This window comes from Passer montanus, unplaced genomic scaffold (genome assembly GCF_014805655.1).
Source record: "Passer montanus isolate IOZ18808 unplaced genomic scaffold, ASM1480565v1 scaffold24, whole genome shotgun sequence".
Classification (NCBI taxonomy): domain Eukaryota; kingdom Metazoa; phylum Chordata; class Aves; order Passeriformes; family Passeridae; genus Passer; species Passer montanus.
Window position 1 is genome coordinate 7,441,788 of NW_024367037.1, and position 24,640 is coordinate 7,466,427.

The 24,640-nt window shown below is 41.0% G+C and overlaps 1 protein-coding gene across 1 annotated transcript in view; it reads left to right on the forward strand.

Moving 5' to 3' along the window:
• ZADH2 (zinc binding alcohol dehydrogenase domain containing 2) overlaps nucleotides 1-7,006 on the forward strand; it is an 8,572-nt gene extending 1,566 nt beyond the window's left edge. The window contains exon 2 of the mRNA XM_039710999.1: nucleotides 5,223-7,006. Coding sequence (XP_039566933.1) covers nucleotides 5,223-6,147 — 925 coding nt within the window. The 3' untranslated portion in view covers nucleotides 6,148-7,006. The remainder of the gene's footprint in view (nucleotides 1-5,222) is intronic.
• The last annotated feature ends 17,634 nt before the right edge of the window (nucleotides 7,007-24,640 follow it).

Consider the following 24,640-nt stretch of genomic DNA (forward strand, 5'->3'; position numbering starts at 1 on the left):
CCCAGCTCTGCGCGCCCAGCGCGGGCGGCGCGGCGGGGGCAGGGCCGCCCTCGGCCTCCCCGGCAGGACGCGGGCCTGCAGTTGTTGGTGGCTTTTAGAGAGGAGCCGGCTCGGGCGAAGTGTGAGGAGGTGACATTTTGCATAATACACCGTAAATCCCACGTCCGGCGCGGTGACCAGCTCGCCGTGAAATGAAGACTCCGAGGACAAAACGTGCCTCCCCCCACAGCTGTCTCCATAAAACCTGTTTGTTCTCGGTGCCTCCTTCCTAATGCCGTCCTTCCTTGCGCTAAAACTAAATCTTTTGAAGTTCAGGGGTTTCTCTGCTCACGAGGGGAAGCCGAAACTCCGTGAACTTTGGAGCAGACTGCGTGGCTGGCACGGGAGAGAGCAGCGCTCTCAGGTTCTTGTCAAGCAAGGAAATCGTAGTAACACATAGCTTGCCATGTTCGCCGTGGGAGATTAAAGATATTAAGCAGCACTAAGTTGGCTTGAGAACAATGCTGCGATGTCTGCTAAGGCAGTGTGTGACTGTGTGCGTATGTGTGACATGTATGTGTCCATATGTAACACACAAATACAGGGCGAAGAAGGGATAAGGAGAAAGAACAGGGATTCTTCCAGGAGCTGACAATAAAGCTGCTGTGGCACTTTAATTCGATGGTGACATCTCCCACTAGGATTTCTGAGACCAAAATTCCCTCTAAACCTCAGAAGTGTAAGACACTGTGTTGCTGCATCCACTAATGACTGAAACAGTAATGGCGTGCAACAGCCATCCGGCTGGAGTTAAATTCCTTTCTGTGGAAGAGGTCGAAAGACTTGAGATACAAGTAGCAAGTACTCTACTTGGGTGATGCAAGGCAGAGCGACATCCTTGTTTCTCAACTCCCCTCCCTCCCACACATGCACTTGGAGTCTTTCTCATCCCACTCCCCCGTCTGCCCTCCTGTAAATTTTTAAAATTTCTTCTTTTTTTTTTTTAACAGCTTCCAGTGTAACTCTTCCCTTCTCCCCCTTCTCCCTCTTCTCCCTCCTTTTGCTGAATGGGTTCTCTGGGTGCTCATGGGACATGCACACTTCATGGTAAAAGGGTTCATACCACACTAAAGGCAGGAGCTGGTCCACAGATTCAGGCAGGCAATTGCTGGGCTTTAACACATCAGCCTGTTACACACATGTTCCTCTACTGGTAAACATGCATGTGTGGGGATGAAGGGGAGGAGGAGGTGAGTGGTAAAGTCTAGATGTAGAGTTCATACATTTTGTATTACTTGTGACATTTCTTCTCCCTTTACTGTTCCTTTCTGAAGAATATCAGAAGACACTGAATTACGTTACTGTAGAACATTCACTGTGTACAAGCTGCAGCACGAAGCAAGTTCTGAATGTTTTCCCCTCTCTCTGTCACTCTGGGGAAGGACTATCCCATCCTGAAAGGATGAGTCCCTGACTATTTAGTTTTTAAAAAAAAACAACCAACCAAGCTCAAATACAACGATACATTTTCCAATAGGTAGAAGCATACAATTAAAAACAAAACAATGAAAGACTTGGGTTCCAAGAGGGCATTTACAGATTTGTTCATTTTAGTCCCAGTCACGCCCATGAATAGTATTAATTGCTTTGAGCTTTTCATGCAAAACAATCGTCATTCACCACAATAAAATCTGGTTTGGGATTTATGGGAATAGGAAATTAAAATCTGTGTGTGGATAGATATTTTAAAATAAGATGCACTTAGGGGAAACTTTCGTCTACTTTAGAGAGCTATGCCAGCAACTCTTATTTCTATTTTTTTATACAGAAAAAAATAACCCATCTTTTACTCAAAAAATCTTTCAGAATGAGAAATTAATTTAAGCTTTTTTTTTTTTTTTTTACTTTGATTCTGTGTAGGAGAGAAAGGGGAGGGGAAAAGGTGGTAAATCCTTAGTGAAGCCGTTTAAGTTCCGTATGTCCGTTTGTCCTGTTTTCCGGGGGGAAAAGAGGGGCGGGTGTGGAAGCAAGGGTTTTCCATTTCATTGCAGGAAAAGGGCCCAAGGCTGTGAAGGTTTGGTCCTTCTTAAAGTTGTTGGAGGATTTTCGAGATTTTATTGATGAAGTGACACATTTCATTGCCAAAATAATTGTAAGAATTTACTTTTGAGCTGGGAAATGGGAACAAAGTTTATAGAAAAGGGAGTGAGAGGGGTTGAGAAAGTTTCTCTTTTTGAACCAGGGGACTAAAGGGATGGATCACAGTGGGAATAGTGGAGGGCTATTCCTGCTGGGTGTTTGGTCTAAATAATGTTTTTCTTGCATAGTGCTGGTTTGGAGGACTTTGTTTTGTCTGTGTTTAAGGCTGTGATGCTGGTTTTTGGTGTCTCACTCTTTGTTGTGGTACACAAAACAGCATTTCTTCCCCCCCGGCAGCGTCCTCCTGTTTTCTATAATAAACAGTACGAGGGGTTTCAACACTGTTGAGTATAAATAAAACGGGTGACTCAATGTGCATAATTATTTCGAGAAAAGCCAATCTCAGGCTTTTTTCACACCCTGCCTCAGGTTTGCATCTTGAAATGAAAGGGCAAAACTCAACTAGTAACTTCTAAATTAAAGGACAGATTTAAAATAAGAAAGTGAATGAAGGCATCATAAAAGATCTTGAAGGTGTCTTAAAACCCACTAGCACCCCAAGTAATTGTTTCTTCTGTGCTCTCTACTTTCCTCAGTCTCAGAAGTTAGTAAACTGATCTTCAACTTGTAATTCGTACTTTTTCCTACTTTTAAAAGCAAAATAATCTGTGGAACCGCACGCACATCCTACCACCTCACTTCTGTCAGCTGGAATGACAAGGCAAATTAGACACTATGTTTTAATCCAGACGGTGCGTATGATCATTTTAATGTGCAAGGAATCTAAGACTAAACAATCTTGTTTAAAAAAAAAAAAAGAAAAAGGGGGGGCGAAGGGGGAAGAAGCCCGTACAACGCGACCAGGAGTTTTGAGTTTGCACACAATAAAAAGGAGGTTTAAAAAAAAAAATAGGGGGGGAGGGCTAGACAGCAGGCTGCGCTGATTAATAGTGATGAGCCCAGAAGCCCAGGGAGGATCATTTCCCGTGGCACAGCCGCCCCGCAGAGACGGGGAGGGAGCGGGAGTGCGAACACGCGTGTCTGTGCGTGTGTGCACGCGTGGGTGTGCGGGGGCAGGTGGGCGCCAGCCCCGCGGAGAGCCCGCGTCCCCTGCCCGGAGCGGCGGGAGCGGCCGGGCAGCGCCGAGTTGCGCCGCGGCCCCCGCAGCCGCACGCACAAGTTGCGGTGCGGCCCGGGCGGGGAAGGGTTCGCATCCTCTCCCGCTGCAGAACAAAAGCAGCGGTGCGTGTGCTGGAGCCCCGCTCGGCAGGCGCCTGGCCCCCCGCACGACTTGCCCCTTCCCCGCTCGCAAAGTTTTTGTCCTCGGAGTGCCTGGTTGTTCTACCTGCCTTTGTGCTGCGGCCGCCACCGTGCAGCGCCGGGAAGGGGAAGGTCTTAAAAGCAGCGGGGCTTGTTCTCTGTGGCTGCGCTGCCTGCCCGTGCCGGGTGCGCTGCCCCGGCCGCGGGCACGGCTGCTCCGCGTCCTGCCGGGGCACAGGCGCGCCGGGAGCGTGAGGAGGGAGGCTGAGCCCCGCGGGGAGCCGGGACCTCCCTCGGGCTGGCCCTGCAGCTACCGAGAGCCCCGGCTGGGCGAAGCCTGAGGCCGGTGAGGGGGTGAGCACAGCTCCCCACAGCTCTCACCCTCCGCTCCCCTCCCCAGAAGTTGGGGTGTAAGAGCGGGAGGAGGCTGGTGCAGCGCGGGCACGTCTCGCCCGGCGCCCGAGGGACACGGTCTGCCTCGGAAGCTGCAACTCCGTTACCAATTTTTGTACATCTTGTAGCGCTCCTGTGCCGGAGTCAGCGCGGAGCGGGATAATAGGAGATTTTTTGTATCTGCGGACAAGACGTAGGCATTTTTTGTTGCGGCAGAGCGGCGAGTTAAAGGAAGGATTACCGAGAGCTACAGTCACTTTTACCTGTTTTATGCATGGATATGTTTACGCTTACGTGTCTTTTTATACATAACATTGGTGAAAGTTTGAAGCTCCCCATGCTGTAAAGAATGAAGAATATCAAAAGGAGCAAAGCGGTTTTAGTTCTCCTCGCTCTATGTGCAAGCAATTTAAAATTACACACATATACGAGCTGAGCTTGTTGCTAACTGCAACAATGAAAAGTGCACTGTTTGCCTACTTCTGCAGCTTTTGCATGGTGTCAAGTACACCTTTTAGGTTGTCACATCCACACATAGTAACAGTCCTGGCATTTGCTGTTTCATGTGTTTCTTTTTTACGTTTTCCAGTTAGCAGAACCTTCCCCAGTCTCTCCTCTCTTGCCCTTGTGAAGATAGTTACTTTAAAAAAAGATCTTTGTATTTGAGCTAGATCATAACTTTGTCTTAGGCATTATCTCCTAGTGCTTAATCGAGTTTTAAGAATATCTTTATCTTCCTCTTAAAAAAAAATTGCCATCCATTTTCACCTGTTAGAGGTCAGTAGGACTTGATATTCAGTTTTACAGTTTTACTCCTTCTGTGCAAGGTTGTTTTGATGTGTTGCAAGTAATTTATATAAAGAAAAATATTTTAATGCTGACATTAGCTACATCAAAAGGCAAATTTGCTGTAGTGACTCCATCAATTAAAAAGTACTTGCCTACAGTAACATGACCTTGCAAATGACATCGATGGTTAATATGATCATTAGTCATTAACAGTATTATTATATTCAAAAATATAAATTTGTTGCCAGAATCCACATATTCACTGCTCTGCATGTTTCATTCTTCTGTGTTTTCAAATCTTGTATGAAGTGGTCAGTTAATTTTCATGCTTTAATCATTTACAGATTTATTTTCAGCTTCTTTAGTTTGGTCAAGTGGATCTAGGGAAGATATAAGGGCTTTTGTTTTGTTTTGTGTTTGGGTTTTACTTTTTACAGCTTTTTGTTGTTTCTTTTAGTTTAGAAAATTTGTAGTTCTAGAACAACAGAATGGCCACTATGGAAGTCTGATGAAAGTAATCTTTGGAGTCTACTCGTTATTCAAATATACAGATAATCAGAACAAATCTTGTACTTATTTCACAAATTTGAATATAAGGTTTCTCATACAATGAAAACTGGGTAAGGAGTAAATCTCGTTAAAACATTTTTGTTTTCTTCTAGATTTGTCGGCATCAATGCATCTGATATAAACTACTCAGCTGGTCGATATGACGCCTCAGTTAAACCCCCCTTTGACATAGGCTTTGAAGGTGTGGGTGAAGTGGTAGCGTTAGGACTCAGCGCTAGTGCAGATTACACGGTGGGTCAAGCTGTGGCCTACGTGAAAGCAGGTTCCTTTGCTGAATACACAGTTGTGCCGGCCAGACAAGCAGTCCCTCTACCCTCAGTGAAACCCGAGTTTCTCACTTTAATGGTAAGTGGTGCGACTGCATACCTCAGTTTGAAAGAACTGGGAGACCTGTCTGAAGGCGAGAAGGTTCTGGTGACAGCAGCAGCTGGAGGAACAGGCCAGTTCGCTGTGCAGCTTGCAAAGAAGGCAAAATGCCATGTAATTGGAACCTGCTCCAGTGATGAAAAGGGTGGCTTTCTGAAATCCATTGGCTGTGACCGTACCATCAACTATAAAACTGAAAATGTCGAATCTGTGCTTAGGCAGGACTACCCCGAAGGTGTGGATGTGGTGTATGAATCTGTTGGAGGAAAGATGTTTGACTTGGCTCTCAATGCCTTGGCTATCAAAGGGCGCTTGATAGTTATTGGGTTTATCACTGGCTACCAAAACCCCACTGGCCTCCAGCCCATTAAAGCAGAGTTTTTGCCAGCAAAACTATTGAAGAAGTCTGCTAGCGTCCGGGGTTTCTTCTTGAACCATTACTTTTCTGACTACAAAATGGCTCTGCAGCATTTGCTCAAGATGTATGAAAAAGGAGACCTGGTTTGTGAGGTGGACTTTGGAGACATGTCTCCTGAGGGCAAGTTCACTGGCTTGGAATCTGTATTCCGTGCTGTAGATTACATGTACATGGGAAAAAACATTGGAAAAATTGTAGTTGAATTACCTCACTCTGTCAACAGTAAGCTGTAAAAACAGAACAATGATATAAATCAGAAGAGAGAAAATGGGCACTTTATGCCTCAGATTTACTAGAAACAATTTATTTTTTTAAGTTTAATAATGGATATTATATTAAAAAGCAGCATTAAAGTGTTAATAAAAAGGATGGGTTTGTTGGGATTTTTTTCGTTTGTTTAGTTTTATTTTCTTTAAAGTGTTTAAATCGGTGGCTATAGCAGGGACATAATGGGCCTGTGTTTGATATTGTCACTTAGGTTAGCATGAGACAAGAACATTGTTCTTGACAGAATAAGTCTTGATGCAGAGGCAGATTTAGTCTGTCAGCCTGATTTGATAAGACTTCATCTGTAGTTCAGCTCAGAAAAAAAAATCTTTCAGCAATTTTGATTCCCTGATTTAAAAATAAAATTGTTAGAACAAGAATAAGTAAAGAGTTGTATCTTTGGGTTGCTCTATTAATATTTTGAAGTTTCTGGGAAAAAAATGCTCTTGATTTTCTGTCACAAACATGATAATCATAATTCAGTTGGATCATGGATCATCGTAATATTCCTTGACTGATTACACAGGGAAATTTATCCTCCAATTCTGACATGTCAGTAATATTAAGCAACTTGACTTTTTTTTTCCTAATCCTGTCTTTCATAACTATAAACAACTGCGCAATTTTCTTTTAAATCTTTAACTACAAGTTGCAATATAGTCTCATTTTGTTGCCTTTTCATTTTCCGCTGTTGCTGTTTATTGTCCAGTCTCCCCTTTAGTCAGTATTTAAAGATTATTGGAATGGGATTTTGAGACATGTTATTGTATGTTCATGCCCTGTATATTTTTTGAAGATTAAATAAAGTTTTAAAAGCTATTTAAATATGTGTGGCATTTATTCATAATTATATGCTTCTTGATGACTAGCTCTTTTTCAGATATTCTGTTTTTCAGAGTTATTTGACTGATCATTCTTGAAGGGACTTGCCATAATCAGGCCGCTACTTCTACTTTTACCAGATACTGCTTCTGCAGAAGCCCTCTTACAAAGAGCAGGACCATTTTAAATCTATATTCACAATACCTGGTACACATACTGATGCTCAGCCATAGATTTTCTATTGGGTGCAGTTAAAGGGTTTCGTAAAGTTTCAAAAATTCTTCCTCACCTAGTGAATATTATTAATGGTACGTACAGTGGGAATTCCAGCTAGAAGCATAATATTTTCCAGAACAATAAAATACTTGAAACTGCTTGCTCTACATCTTTTTTTCCATAGCAAACTTTTAAGATCATAAAGGCCAATTTTGCCACATCTTTTGAAATTACATTCATTTGTATGCAGTTGAAGAGATGGAAATTTCCTAAGATCATATGCCTCATAATAAACATAATGATAGACTGATGATGGCTAGGACTTGAAGGAAAAAATCCAAGGTAAACTTAATTTTAGGGCATTATTCGGGACTGACTGTGCACAACATTTTTGATTGTAACACAGGAAAACATAGATTGTGTTCAGTAATAACATAAATTTGCATTACTGAATACAATCTTAATGTAAATGTTTAGTATATATGTCATTAGCATCATCAAGAATTGTGTACAATGGAGAACTGTCTCTTTCTTGGGCCGTGCCTGACTACTAGGTTTAGTCTCACTTGGGTGATTTTGGGTAAAGGTGGAATGGATTGAGTCTTTGTGATCATTTTTCTCTCTTACTCAAGGTGAGCATCAAGCCACCTTGATTTTTGTTTTAAGTAAGATCTGCTGATAGAAACATATTTCCTTTTTCATCTCTGATAATAACAATATTGTGTTGTGTTTGTGTTTTGCATAATTAGGAAGGTATATTGGCCTTCCAGCTGGATGCTAGAAGGATGTCAACACTCAAGTACCACACAGAGCATTCAAAGTTCTCAGCATTTTATTCCTAAGCATGTGTGATGTCTTTCCTTGTTCAGGGATAAAGTGAAGTCTTTGGTCATTAAATGCATCTTAAAAAACCAAAGTTGGTTGGGATGTACCGTGGCAAAATTTAAAAAGAAAAAAACCAATTGGTTCCATCTGTGATATGTACAGAAGAGTTGCATGAGTAACACTTTTTTTCAAATTAAATTCCTGCAGTCAAATGCCAAAACCATCCAAGTGGCCCAACTTTCAGATGTGTTGATCACTGTCAGTTCAATAGATTTGGTGTTTCTGAGGCAGTGAATTCCATATGTTTTTGTCATAGAAAATTCCTCCTCTAACAGGATTCTGTTTGGACATACATTCTACTTTGTTTTTAATATGTTACTTCATATATAACATTGCATAATACATCTGCCCCAGGCTTCTTCACTGATCAAAATAGGAGAAGAGAGGGACCTTTGGAGGGTTCACACATATATATTCAGATATGACATGTTGTTCATTTTAATTTTGGCTTCAGATTGTTGTTTAGCACTTTCATATGATCACAGCATTAATAAAAGGTTAACATTGTTATGTGCATAACTTGGATAGCCAATGTACAAATTTCATAGCCCTTTTCAGTGTTTAGGTTAGGCTATGGTCATTGGGCTTGTCTTTTTCATCGAATGTTCATGTTAAGCTGAAGGGGTAGCTCAGGGTCAATGATAACTCTTGATAACAGGGTCATGATAACTCTTCCATGAATGAATATGGAATGAAGAAATAATTTTTGTTTTTAAAGATACAACTTCTATGCTTCAAATTGCTGAAAGAGAGCATTATCAATGGAGAGAGGGTGAAAAGTATTTCTTAAACACTCAGATAAGGGCTTTTTGATGAGTTTTGTAATAAATTTTGGCTTGCAGCTGGGGGAAAAACCCAATTTCTCTTTATTTAAAAGTACATTCTGCAAACTTACAGTTGTGGGAGTAGGGCTGCCTTTGAATTAGTAAGCTATGATGGATTTAAATAATGTTTAAATATTAGATGCCTAGGAAAATGTATATGGCATGCACACACTGAGAGGTTTAAATGATGATAGGACATTGAACATACAAGGAAAAGAAATACTGTAGAGTCACAGCAAGGGATTAATAACAATACACTTAATATGCTTGCAGAAAAGGTGTATTAAAAGCTGTGTGCACAGTGGGGACTTAAATGATTAAAAATAATAATACATTTGCCTTGGAAGTACTAAGTATACTATATGTAGAGAGCAGGGATTTAAATAATAATACTATTAATAATAGCAGCTCATTGAGATGTGGTTGCTAGCACTACATCCTAATTTTACCTTTCTAAATGAATTTGCTACAGAGGAATCTGGCATTGTTTGCTGAGGCTAATAACCGAATTTCCCTTCCCTACACACATATGCTTCCATGGAAAAACAACAAAGAACTAGATGAAGAGCTGGCTTTTTTCCTGAGTCTGTCACATGTGTGCATACGCACGCGCACACGGACACACACGTACTCACTCGCTCTCTCCTGGCTTGCAACCCTCAGCACATTTTACAGATATGCTTCCTACTTAATTGCTATGCTGGATTCTCCTAATACCTTTTTGAATCAAGTTGGGTTTCTACCAAGCAGTAGTTTGCTGAATGTTTGTGTGCGTGCAAATGTGTGTAATGTATATGCACATAAAGTGTGTATTTAGTAAGTGGATATGAAAAACTGCTGTGCCATGTAAATACAGATAATTGCAACCTCTCAAGGAAAAGTTTGCAGTAGTGTTTGTAGATATTATATATATTCCTACTTCTGTCTGAGGAGTAAAGAAATTTCTCTGCTGAATAGCTGTTAGTATCTATTTTACAAGATTTACTCATTTTCAGGTACCTAATGTAGCTGCTAGCATGCATGCACGACAATACAATTTATATGGTAAATGGAACCAAATAATGGCTTCACTGAATGTTATGGCTGCACTGAAGGGAAATGTCACGGTAAATAGCTGCCAAATTATGGATCATGCCGAAGTGTCACAACTGCACTAAAGACAAATAGCACTAGAGGCTATTGCCACTGTGACGCTTTTGAGTTATGAAGAAGAGGAGCAGCCTGATGTGAGCCTCTTTGTGTCCTCATTATAGCAAAGGGTTACTGGTGCAGTGTACAAGAAAACCTAGTCCTACGTGATGGCTAGTTATTAATCTGTTCTTTTCGAATCTAACAGCTGTAGCAAACCAGAAAATCTTTTCCTTGCTTTATGAATACATATAAACACATACAAACAAAGAAAAACCTGCAGGTTTTATGAATGTAAATGTGTACGGGAAATGACTAGTAATGGAAAAATGTTGTAATAAAATAATCTAATCAAAGAATATTATTAAATTTAATATCATATGTGTCTGAAAGGTTTAGTTGCTTCTTATGCAGATAGATGTGTGAAATATAAGCAATAATGCACTTTCTCTCTTTGTAAAGACTTGAGTAGTAAGGACATTACCAACTAAATTGCTTCTTCTAAACTGAAGTGTGTCCCGGTTTCTTTCATTTTAATGGGAGGGTAATAAAGATGAAAGACTAACATTTTAACTGATGGATCCCTTAAGCTACAGAATAGAAATTTATTATGTTTTGAGGGAATATGCTAAATGCTGAAATGTGGAAAGAAGCGGGGAAATCCCAGGTAAAATAAAAGCAATGTAACCTCTTTTTTCATTGTTATTATTATGACATACTTTTATGAATGGAAAACTACATACTGCTCTAACTTAAGCTGAGAAAACAGCACTGATCTTTCTTTTGAGAAAAAAAAATGGGGGGAGTTACTTGGAAAAAAAAAGATTTGGAAATGGAGGGACATTGCTCAGCAAGTGGTCGCTTCTCTCTACGATGACTTTTCAAATCCTGCCTGCAGTGTTCAGGGAAGTGAGTTTGATGCTCTGCACACTATTGTACACACCACAAACGTACTATCCATAACACAGCACAATTGTCAGTTGCCGTTTTACAGAGGGGCCAGGGCTGAACAATCATGGTGGATAAATTACTTTTCTATTCTACAGCAAGTGGCTTTCCTACCATGTGAAGCTTAAGGTCATTGGCAGGGCAGCAAGGGGAAAGCTTATATATTAGTTAAAACTAATGCACTAATAGTGTTCAGATAGAGGAACTAAACCAATTAATTAAAGCTAGGTTTGTTCTTCGAGACGGGGAGGGGGATGACTTGGAGAGTTATTGTACCAAGAGACATGCATGTATATATGTATGTGTATGTGTATGTGTATGTGCATGTGTATGTGTATGTGTATGTATATGTATATGTATATTTTGTCTTCTTATAACACCAATTCTTGCTAAAATATTCCTGTAGATAACTTGGTTTTTTTTCTTTTGTTCTTTAATCTCTGCATTAAAACCTTCATAATTCATGACTGAAGAAATTCAGATTTCAGAAATAAGAAAATATTCTCAGAAGATTTGAAAACTTCAGTAATAGAATCTGCTTACAATTTTTGCAGTGTAGTCTAAGGGGGGAGGGGAAGAAAAGCCTGTCAAAAATTAGGTAGAAGATCCTTGAATGGCAATTAGCGTGCCCAGAATTTATTTTATGTGCAATGCAGTTGCAAGTAGCTGCTTCTTATTAAATGAAAATCCTGTATTATGTACTTCAGGAACATTCCGACTAATGAGTATGTAATGTCCTTAGTGTAACACAGAACTTCTTTTTGTGTTCACAACCACAAAATGCTGGAAACTTGACAAATGATATCATTTAAGACAGATGCCTGCCTTAGGGACCTGTTTTTTGGCTTCCTGTTTCTGGTTTTTATTTCAATAACATTTGTAATTGCCACAGGATCTGTACCTGCGTAGTGTTTTAACTCCTTCACATATGCCCCAATGCATTAACTCCTTGGGTAGGTACCCGGGAATATTTTTTTTTTCTTTTTCCTTTTTCCTGCCCAGCTGGTGCGTTCTTCCTGCCTCTCACAGGCACAGCTATACACATAAATAAAAGCTGGATCTTATTAGACCAGATGAAATGGTAACGTCAAAGGGGGTAAACACTTACTGCACTTGCTGTGTTTTACTAGTGCAGAAGTCCATCTAGACCAGGCCCAAGGCAAAACCCAAGAAACTGTGAGGTACTGCCTGCTGGTTTTCAGTGAGAGAGAGCACAGTTCTGTGTTCATGGCCTAGGCACACAGTATCTTGATCTCATTTCTACTTTTCAATGTATATTTCCCCATTAAACTCACATTCTTTACTTAGGTTATAGGGCAGGAGAATTTTTGACATCACTTCAGTTGATGCTGCCTATAAGGGGCATTTTGGCAGTGCTGGTTCAACACAAGTTGTAAGTTGCTGTGCCTCCAGCAGAGCCTGCTTCATGTAAAGCCCTTATCACAGGACAAGAGCAGTTTTCAGCTCCCCAGGCACTCAGCATGGATCCTGGCAGACTGCAAGAAACCTTCCCATAATCCATAACAGCCCAGAGGTTTTGGTGGTCGTTTATAGCATGTTCTTTCTCTCTCTTTTTTTTTTTGTAGGTGTTACAAAAAAAACATTAAAATGGGCTGTGTACAAGAAGCTTACATGAGTCTTTGTAGAGGAATTTTCACTGAGCCTCTTGACTGAATACTGCAGGGTGCAGTAATAACAAAAAATGGCTTGGAAAGAGCATGAGCTCTTGGCACCTATTCTGCAGGTGAGACTTTTCTACTTGTCATAAGCAGTTACCTCTCTGGGATTTACAGTGTTTTCTGATGTCATTTTGAAACAAAAACTTTGCATTCAAGCCTTCTGTGATAGGACATGCAGACTCATTGCACCTGTACTCTTGAGACAAGTTTATCCCATGAAGTGCTGAGCACCTGTATCTTTCTTCAGAACTGGAGCTGGTAACTCTAAAAACCTCAAGAAATGTCTGTTTACTGCAAGACCAGACAGCACATCATAAAAACCTACCCTCCAGGCTTTCTGTAAGAGAAGGAAGGGGAAGTCTTTATCTTGTGTCACAAGAGGGAGGTCAAAAGAACCAAGCAAGTGCCAGACCAAGTCACTTCTGCTGTTCTAGGGTTCATTTCCAGAGAAAGTAGGCAGGCACACAAATCTCATTATGCGTTACGAGGATCTGTGCAAAGGCTTCTTGTGCGCTGTCTTAAAACCATACCCCTAAGGGACTCATTCACAAAGGGATAGAAGGAAAGGAAATTTGTATATTTTCTGGAAGCAGTAAGACATGACATGCAGCGCGGTTCTGGCTGATTACAGCATGCCTCAGGTGAGCTGGGAGGCACGAGGCTGCCAGCCAAGTGATTTCAACCACCCAAGAAAGAGAACTCCACAGAAATGCATTGTGTGGCATGTCTGATTGCTGCAAAGAAAAACACTCCAACTTCATTCACATTGGCATGGCATTATTGGCATGACTATTCCTGGCAGCCTGTTGGAAAGTTTTATTTGCATCCAGAGTTTTGAAGGCCATTTCAAAACATTAAGCAAGAATAATGCTGAAAATGCCTGGCTTATTTGCCCCTTGACACCTGTCAATGAGCCCTAATGAGGGGCTCTCTCTGGGTTGTGTTACTTCCAAAATAACCCCTGCATACAAGCAGCATAAGGTGCTGCATAGGGTGTGGCAAGAGTAGCCAGATGAAAGTGGATAAAATACATTATTTTTCCTGTATCCTCAGTAATCAAAATGCAGAGTAAGTTACTGGGTCATTTGACTTCTTACTGAGCTGGGAAACCTCAATCTGCTATCACAAATAAGAGAGATATTGAGTCGGTTTCCTCTCCTGGGAATGTAAATGAGGAACAAGAATAACGCTCTTGAAACAGTGTAAAAACAGTCTCTGAGGAGAACCTGGCTCTTGTTTCTGTGTGTGTGTGTTCATGCTGCTGGAAAAAAAACAGTTTTAATGCACAGACCTGCCTAACCTCAAGTTGTAGTTAAATTTCCCAGGGCCTCCAGATAACTCCCAAAGTCTTTGGAAATTCAGTTCAGTCAGTGCAGAAATTCAGTGTTTGCAGTCAGTGATGTTGTAAGAGCTATGGTGGAAATGGCAGCAGCTTTGCAAGCTCTGAGCTCTCAGATGATGGGCGGTGGCAAAGCAAACCTTGCTCTGGAGGAACTGCTAAAAAGACAACCCTCCAGTTCCTGGGTATTCTCTAAATGAATGGGACTGTGAAGGACAGATTATTGTCCATCCTAGTTCAAAAAAATCCAGCTTTTCCCCTCACTCTTGTAAGTCACAATCTTGACTTACTTGATAGCTCCGTTTTCCATCCCTTCTTCTTTCTCTCTGCTTCCCTCCCTACTCCCAACAAAAAATAAAGGGTGCAAATAATAGAGAGGGAGGCTGCTGGGAGTGTTTCAGGGTTTTCTCTCCCTTTTTAGTGGAGGATAGGTCAAGTTGTCTTGTAACATACATAAACCTAAGAAAGCACAGAGTTTTGCCTATATGCTCTGCAGAAAATCTGAGTAGATTTATGGCAAGTATATACATTTTACATTTTCCACAGAAACAGAAAATTTTTCTTTACAATGTGTGAGATCTTTTCTAGCTACATGAAGGAAAAAAAACTGAAAACAACCCACCAAGGTGCTTTTCCACCTGTGTGATTTAATTTGCAGTCTCTCTTGTTCTGTTAATGTGATGAAGCAACTTCTTTGGCATTTCTTCCTTTCTTGTTTGTGAAAAGCTGCGATGTTCAGCAGTCACAAAATGCGCATCATGGTGCAAAGAGGAAAGAGCCAAATATTCGTCCTTTCCACAAACCTGAAATTGTAGCAATGCAAAACATTTCAGTACTGGCTCACATAGTATGAAGTAGAACCCTATAAGAGGAGTGGTGTGCTGTAGATAAAAGGTGCTGTAGAGACGAGGGTTGTATCTAACAGGGGCAAAAAAAAGATGTTGATAGTGATGGCTGGGGGAAAGCCAAAGTCTGTGCTTCACCTGAAATGAGTTCAGGCTTTTCCCCAGCCATGTAAATCAGATACAGTCCTAAATCTAATAGAAATGCTTCACAAATATACTGCACCAAGCCAGTGTCCTTGCTTTTTAGATTATTTTCTTCCATCTTCCTGGCATTATGTCACATTTTCAACTAATTACAGACAATGTAAGGTGGGAAGGTGAAAGCAATTATTTCTTTGCTTCCAGAAATAGAGTCAGAACTTTACCAGTCATATATAAATGGCAGCAGTATCTTTTAATATTTTCAGTAAACAAATGTTGATAGTGCCTTCAAGATGGCTGGAGGGGAATGGCCACTCAGGCTTAGATTTTTTTGGTGCTACTCGTCATAATTTTGCAAGAGTACAACTGACATCCATGCTTATCCAAATGATGGAAAAGTTTCTTAGTCCTTGAAAACTATCTGTACTGAGATACAGAGAATGGTGCTGTTCCAGGACTTTCCTATCTGCCACACTGTAAGGGGAAAGGTTGAACAACGCCCAGTCATGACACTTGTACATCAGGCAATATGAACGAAGCTCTGAAGACAAGCGCATTTGGTTTAAGAGTCTGTATCACTCCAAGAAGATACTGTTTCAGAGTGTTGTGGGTGACTTAATCTCTTTGTTCACTGCTGTATTTTAAAAAAACCACCAGCCCTAACAGTCTTATTCTGTGTCCCAGGGTTGCCCTAGTTCTGTGCCTGGCAGGCTGGCTTTGCTCTGAAACACACCAGCTCTCCATACCTTGTATATTTTAATGCCGACACTGATCTTCAATCAGCCTTGCTCTGGCCTTCCAGTGAAAATATGCCAAAATGTCATAGGTTTCCAAATGAAATGCAAATACTGAACTTTCTGAAATTTACTGATAGTATTTTACTCCTTTACTGCGTCTGAGCTGTACCAACGAGGCACATCGGAAACAAGGGTTTAAGATTCCTGACAGCAAAGGTCTTTGCACTTGCCACTCCACAGGTGTCTCAGCTGGATGGTCTGTGGCACCTTGATGATCTTAAAGGTCTTTTCCATCCTAAATGATTCTACAATTCTACCTCCCATTAAGAATATGAGTTCTCTGCTTGCTTGCTCACTCAGCACAATGAAATACTCGAAGTCAGGTCAGACTACCTTTTGTCATATGTAACTGTTATTACACAGATGTCACAGCAGCAGGTGCAAAATAAATACCTGGGTAATGGAAACCATTTGCTTTGCCTTTAGCCACAGGCATCAGGTCTGATTTACTTGTGGCTGGCAGCTAAGAGAGCCAGGGAGAGCCAGGTCCCTATAGCCAGGCTCACTTTTACTTGCTCAGAGATGGGAAAAGATAGGCACACTAGAAGATACTCCAGAGGAGATCATCCTATTTTTCACCCATGCCCTCTTCCTCATGTTCCCCCACTGTTCTGCCAGAGCAGGGAGATTTAGCTGAGCCTTGAATCCACACTTACACACTGCCCTTTCATCATCTGGACCTCGGTGGATGTACACAATCTGGAGCAGTCTTTGCTCAAGGCAAACAAAGTAAAGGAGGAGAGTGACATTTCAGTCTTTCATTGCAGAGTCATTCAGGTCACTCACTGAAATTATAGACACCAGCTCCAGCAATGTTAACAGCCAACTTTAGATTATTAACCATCCTTTTGATAGCAGTACATTTATGGTGCCAGTGCACAGAGAATTCCTCCAAATTACAGGGTGTCCTAACACAGCCGGTCAAACCACATGGACCTCTAGATGCAGTAAGCAGTATAATTAAACCTGTTTTCTCATTTGTACTTTCCTAGCAGCACTCAAAATATGCGCTCGACCACTGGATGCTGCTCTTTGCATCAGGCTATGAAAAGAGATAAGAGTGAAGGGTGCCTTAACAATAGCTCATTAAGAAGACATCAACCATTTTCTTTTATTGCATTATTTATGTTTTAGGTGATAATACAACACTATTTGCAGGGCAAAGTGCACTCAAGAAGCATATTGGCCTGTAGGTGGTTTCATTTGATTAGGTATAGAAGGGGGAAAGCTACGGCAATTTCTTTTACCTGCTGTTATCCCGAAAGACCTGAGCTTTTTCTTACCCTCATCAGGCCATACATTGTCAATACATTTGAGATCCACTAAACTTCATTAGCCCTTTCAGATGCTTCTGGGAAAGGCAGTGACTTTTTTTTTATCCCCTAAGGCTCTAGAAATTCTTCACTGCAACAATCACTGGCATGCCTGGTAGGATCCATTTTTTAATATAATGACCTTCTGCATACAAGGAAACAAACATGAAGAGGACCTAAACATTTAGATCATAAAGCTGATTTCACACAGAGGAGTCCATGCTAAAAAAACCTCAACCAAAAGTAATAATAATACAGATAATGGTCATGAATACTTATTTTCATTCTTTTAATAATATTTTATAGTTAGTCAAATACTCTGTTAATTACAGCCTTTCCTCAAATTTTTTTCTTTATTCTCCTACAGAGCCATTTTCACTATCTAATGCTGCTGCTGTACATTTTGGTACAGAGGTAAAGATCCAAGAATAAATTTTGGCCCGACCATGGAATATTTACTCACTTTGAAATGTAAGTAAAATAAATGAATCTGATAACCAGAAACTGTAAAAGCTGGCAATTCCTTACTTATTATAATGCAGCTTCAGTCTCTTTGACTCTTTCTGTTGCTTTTCTGTTATAAACAATACTAATTATTATTTAAGAAAAAAAAAACACACAAAAAAGCCATAACAAAAAAAAAAGAAAAAAGAAAAAAAAAACAAAAAAACCACAAAAAAGCCCAAAAAACATACCAAAAAAAAACCAACACCAAAAAAACCCAAACCTCCCAAAATCTGAGAGGTGCGGAAGGGATAGAAACTATCAGACATTCTGAAGAGAACACGAGAGAATTTAGGTTGAAAATAGAGTCTATGGCATAGAGTGTATGCCAGGTCTGCTCCTTGTTATGGAGAGAGAGGCTCTGTTAAAGTTCACAGGAGTTGTGAATGGATCCCCATGCCTGTGTTTAAGAATTAATTAAGAGATCAGAGAAGCAACTGTTTAAGTTATTAATATAAAGTACAAACACCTTCAGTGTCTGAAAGAGCTTGTAGCTAAAAAAAAACCCAACAAACCACAAAACAAAACAAAAAAAAACATGGGCAAAAGATTTCTGATTTTCAAAGTAATAGAATTAGTTTGACTGTGTATACTATTCACTGCCTTTCTGAATTACAGATCACTGAGATCTCCATTCAGAAATGCAATGTACTGGTATTCATCTTGTCCATGATATATACTCAGAGGGCTATTTCTCTAATTGATGGCTTCATCATTCAATTCAAGATGCATAAGGATAGCTATTGTTATCTAACACTATCATATGTTCCTATTGTTCCACACTCTGCTCCTTGTCAATAGCATCCAAGATATCCTATCTAAATCTTCAAGATAGCAAAAGAAAGGTGCATTATTTGTTGACTCCACACATTGCATTATTAAGCATTTGTGAACAACCTGCACATCTCCCCACTGACATCTTTAAGTATTCAATTAAAATTGGAGGAGAGAGTACACCAATACAAATAAATACTCAGTTATATGAAGGCTTTGCATTGAATTCTTAAATTATTCTAATACAGGTGCTTGCTAGCAGGCACTCAGTTGAAATCAGAACAGTGATGCAAGTGTGAGAATGAATGGTATACGAAAGGGAGGAAGGCAGATTGCTGGAGTCATGGCAGAGGTTTGACAGGAAATGCTTCTCCCAATACAGCCAAGCAGGGAAGGAGAACCCTATTATATGGGTGAGCAGGACCAGCACTGGCATCTTGTCATTCTAACGTATAAGTAAGCAAGCTTAATTGCTCCTTGTCTTTTCAAGATGACTTTCCACCAACAATCTCATTATCACACACACATGTTTATTGCACATATTTGAGTCCCTTCATGCGGACCTGAATGCAGTGAGGAGAGCAGCAACATTACGTTATCCAGTAACATTGTTTTTCCTTTTTTCCTTTTAACCAGGCGGATGTGACCTGCCTTCTCCTTCTACAACTAACAGGGTGACCAGAGGCAGTGGAATGTACACCAGGAAAGAACCAGAGGGAAAGCAAGCTGTCAAGAGAACAGTGTATTGAAGAGGAAAAATGTAAAACATGACTTCTATTTACCACGATTAATATGTAAAGTTAACATGTTTGTCATGGAATATATTAATATGTATGCCTTCCCATTATGTAGATCTTTTCTTATATTACTTATTAGAAAGGGATACAATCACAATGATGGGGCAAGAATGCCACTTAAAAATTAGGTGATGCCCAGTCAACATAACGCAAGCACTACAGTGTCATTTCTGATTTAGATGTGGTGATATCAGTATAATTGCCTCTGGGAAGAAATTAAAATGGCTGTTAATGATAAATAAAATGACAAGAAGGAGGATCCTCTTTCACATATAATTCCAAGCAAAATACAGCTGCTGAATTCCTTGAGTACTTGGTGCTGTTCATTGATAAAGAGGAAACAAGCAGGTTTTGTGCAGCTGCATGGCCATAAGAGCTGCCCTGTCCTTTCCTAAGCCCAAATGTAGGTGCCATAGGTTTGAAAAGATTTTACTGTGCTATTTCCAGTCAGGGGAGGTGTAATAGTGAAGCTCACATGAAGTGAATAATTACCCTATTCCAGCAGAAAGCACTGTACATAACAAATAGAAAGTTAAGCAAAAAGAGGGTAGAGGCCAGAAGACAACAGTGCATGTGGATACTTTACAAAACCCCCAAATACTCCTGCCTTGTGTCTGTCACCATAGGCAGCCTTAGCTCACGGATCAAAAGACCTTCATATATTTGTTTTATATCATAAATATGTCAAGGATGAGCTACACAAAGCATCATTCACCCACTGCACATGGCTTGTTAGCCTAGTCGAGAGCATCTTTCAACTCATTCACACATTAAAAGCCAGGAAATCAACATTTGATTACTAGTTCTAACATTAAGATCAAAGACCATATCTTCCCATCTGTGAAGAGCAAGAGCCAAATTGCTTTCTCCTCTTTCTGCATTTACAGAAGAATTGAAGAGTCGAAACACAAAATAAACGTTATACTCCACATCCCATGAATAACACAGTTCCAGCCTATAAAAACACAAAGCAGCCACTATAACTTACATATATTTTCTTGGAAAGAAGTATAATTGAATCTGTAGTCACATCTTCACAGTATTCCCAGCCTGCAGTTATCCAAAGTTCAGAGTGGCTTGGTCCACAGGTGTTATCTTAGTGTATAAAATTACAGCACCTCTTAAAAGGGAAAATACCATATACCGGCCATTTACTCTTCTCTTGATATCTAGAAAATCAGATGGTGGGGTAAGGTTTCATTAGATTAAATGAAAGCACTAACTTAAAATCACAAAAACTAAACTGAAACAGATGGGGTAACTCAATGTTATTCCATTGTCATAGTTAGGTTTTTACTTACCTGTTGGTCAAAAAAGCTTGAAATATAAATGAATAAAAATCAGCCTTAATGTGGAGAATAAATATGTCCACTTTCAGGTGAAACATTTGTTGAAGCAGTTCTAGAATCTGCAGGGGATTTACTCTTAGGTACATGTAGCCAAACGATAGCAGGGACAGTGAAAGAAGAGAGGGTGAAAAATTGGATAATGTGTAACATGCTTTCTAAAGTATGGCAAATTAACACAGAAAAGACTCCAGTGAAACAGCTGAACCACTGACCTAGCATTTTGAGATATACAGGATTTTTTTTTTGGTGGTCTGTTTTACTACACAGCATGTGAAAGGAGTGCAGAGCTCAGCCAGCCCCCAGCTAATTGCTTTGGCTCTTTTGCATGAAGATCATTTGCTGACAAATTGTTACAGACACATTTAGGCAACAAGTTTTTATAGGATGCCTGGTGCTCTTTATAATGCAATTAGCGTTATTTAGTATACATGTTTTCTTATGCATTGTTGTTCTTTCACTGGCAAACAATAACAATGAAATCTGCACTCTTCAAGTGGCTGAATCTTTCCTCATGTTTCCTGGATTTGAGCTGTCTTTTGGGAGCATAGAGCCATCAAAGGAAAAATCCTACCTAATGTTTAATAAAGGGTATTTTATTTTAATGTCTGTTTGGGAAAGTTAGAAGAAAATGTGGACTGAGGTTGATCTTATTCTTTTGCCAGCTTTACAAAAGACACTAGGAACAGTTTATTTTAGAAAGCAAAGAGTTTTGATCTGCTCCAAAGGAGCTGCAAAGAAATGGCTTCCTATGAGTTCACATGATGATACTCCTCGCAGTATTTACTCAAGCATGCTGTGGATAGGTAATGAAGAATTACCAATTCTGACATCTCCAAACCTCTGCTTACCAGCAAAGTATCAAGAGGGCACCAGGTCTGTATCTCTTTCAGCAATGGTAAGGTTCTCAGGCAGCAAGTTCTCCATGTATGTGTCCTTTTGTGCAAGACACACCCCCTACCATCAGGTACTACAATGGTGTTACGTGCCTGTCTACCTTTAAGCCATGCTGACATTCATGCAAGGTATCCCTCCCTTGCACCATGGAGGACCCAGTCTGGTAGCCCTGAAAATTAAGTGTTCTGAGCACCTACCTGAGATGCAAGCAGGGAATACAATTAAATTCATGTATTCCAAGGTGACTCAAATGCACACATTTTAGGAGCATCCTAACCACAAAAATATAGGGATTTTTTTTTTTTTATAGAGATACCCCTTTTTGAATTAAATGTAGCAAGAGAACTCAGACACCCTATTCTTGACTGGCCATCATAATCTCTACACCTGAAAGCCTTTATTTCTCACTAGCTGCAGTGCTTTCTTGTGCATTACCTTATTTTCTAGGATCTCTTGCACCAAGAGTGGAGGTACTGCTCTGCAGCCTGAGAGTCCTGTTAGCACAGAATTTTATTCACTATTTCACACCCTGTTTCTACTGCATCAAAGTACCTAAAACTTTACATCTGGACATGTACAGGAGCAAAGAGATCGTGATCTAAGCACTGTTAGTACCTGTGTTTGACACAGAAGGTATTATTCACTATCCAGAGAAGGCTCTGGGTGCTAGATGTGCTTCAGAGACTCAGCTGACTCAGGAAATGGAGCACAAGTTTCTTCTCTCTCCTGTGACCATGCCAACAACTGAGCTAAACAGTCTGTTCAGTTTCTCTCAGTCTCCCTGACCTAGTAAATGTCTAAATCTTGCACAAAACACATCAGCAAGAATCCTTACAATTCAGCAAGAAAGAGCCCCATCCCAAAACCATCTACCCAGCCTGTTGCGACAACTCTGGGTGGCTCTGCCTAGGACCACTGTGGCTTTCTCAGGTGAATCAGCAGCAGGAATTCCTTCAGGTAGAGTACAATTACCAGGACTGGAATTTAACCAGAATTATCAATTATTTAACCAATCACAGAATGGGTAAAGTTGGAAGGGAACACAGTGGGTCCAACCTCCTGCTCTGATCCAGCCTTCCTGCTCGAGGAGCGTCCCCTAGATACATTGCCCAGGATCGAGTCCAGATAGTTGTTGAATATCTCCAGTGAGGGAGATCCCACACCCTTTCTGGGCACCCACACCCTCACCTGCACCTAAAGAAGGACCTGGGAGTCCTGGTGGGTGACAAGCTGACATGAGCTGGCAATGCATCCTTGTGGCTGGGGTTTCCTTGTGTGGGATCCTGAAATGCATTGCAAAGAGTTTGGCTGGCAGGTCAAGGGAGGTGATCCTCACCCTCTGCAAGGCCCTAGTGCAGCCACATCTGGAGTGCTGTGTCCAGCTCATGGATCCTCAAGACAAAAAAGACAAGGAGCTACTGGAGAGGGTCCAGAGGAGGGCCATGCTTTGGGGTTTGGAGCATCTGTCTCATGAGGAGAAACTGTGGGAGCTGTAGCTCTTTAGTCTGTTGAAGAGAAGACTGAAGAGGGGATCTCATTAATGCACATAAATATCTCCAAAGCAGATGCCAAGAGGATGATGCCAGACACTTTTCAGTGGTGGCCAGTGACAGGATGAGGACCAGTGGCCATAAAGTACAAGAAGCTTCACTTCAACATGAGGAAGAACTTCTTTACACTGAGAGTGGCAGAGCACTGGAACAGGCTCTGGAGACATTCCAAACACACCCGCACACATTTCTGTGTAACCTGTTCCAGGTGATCTTGCCTTGGCAGAATGGTTGGTCTAGACCATCTCCAGAGGTCCCTTTCAACCCTAACAACATTATGGTTCTGCCCATTGCCTTCTGTCCCATTGCTCAGCACCACTGAGAAGAGCCTGGCTCCATCCTCTTGGCACCCTCCCTTCCCATCCTGAACAATCACTGCCAGGACCTTGGCTTTGCACTTTGCTGAGAAAACTGCAGGAAGGTGTCCTCAGCAGGGTTTTTACTCCAGGGAGGTGGTGTGGCCAAGCAGAGCAGGGAGGGAACTCCTGCCTCCTGGCTGACTTGCACCTCCTCATCAGAAGCTCTCTGGCATCTTCCCCATGAAACTCCTGCCTCACCCCAGCCCAGCTGAGGCTGGTAATGTCTATGGGATTTTTTAACCACAAGCCATAATACTGTATAGTTATGAAAGTACTTTATAAAAGACTTTCAGTTGTATATCCTAAAGAAATATCCAGAACCTTTGAAAACTTGGTGCTTCCCTGCTCTCTCTCACATGCTGTATGACCAGTTTCAAGTACAAGTATGAAAATGGACCAAACCATCTCTGCAACTTTCCTATCCCTACTTTCCTGAGGCAGACCTTTCTGAGAAAGCAGTTCCCTTTGGCCACAACTGACCAAATGGATATAGAAGGCAGCAGGGAGCAAAAATACTCAAGATCTCGGAGCCAGCATCTTGGTTTCCCTGGACAGGTGCCCAATGCACCATGTGCCACCTCTAGCGCTGTCCTCTCTGTTCCTGCAGTCCTATTCTTCAGTGGGAGGCAGAGGGCTCCAGTGATCATGGAGAATTATGGGGATAAAAATGAATTGTAAAGTAATATTTATAGCTCCAAAAAGAAAGTAATGAGACAAAAAAAACAATTCCCCTGTTTGAATTCCTGTGTTACATTCAGAGATTTAACAAAAGCTGATGAGCATTTATTATTGTACAGCTATTGGAAATAGTTGCAAAGATTTCTCAATCTCTCCCATTTCCCAAGCCTTGCTTTCAACGACAGGATTGCATGTATGCAATCTGAGATGGGGTAGTGAGCTGGCATATGACACATGCTGGAAAAATGGGCCAACCAAACAAAATGTAAAGTGGCACTATTTCTCCTCAGCGAGGGACTGATTCAGCCCAAGCATGTTTCATATGTGCCTAACTTTGAGCAGGCACCAAAGTGCCCTGCTGAAGGAGAAGAGTGGAATTGCTTGCATTCTTAGAGTAGAGCACGTGGAGTTTAAGAGCTTTGTGGAATCTCAGCCTAAACTAATAGCATTGTATTTCTTGCTAACTGAGAACAAAAGCAAGCCAGTTTGGGATCACGCTGACCTAGATGCTATCAGAGGTTAGCAGAAATGACTGGTCAGACCTGTCAGGACTAAACAGCTGCATCAAGCAGTGGGGGGGAGCTCCGGGGGAAGGAGGGCACAGGAGTTGCAAATAG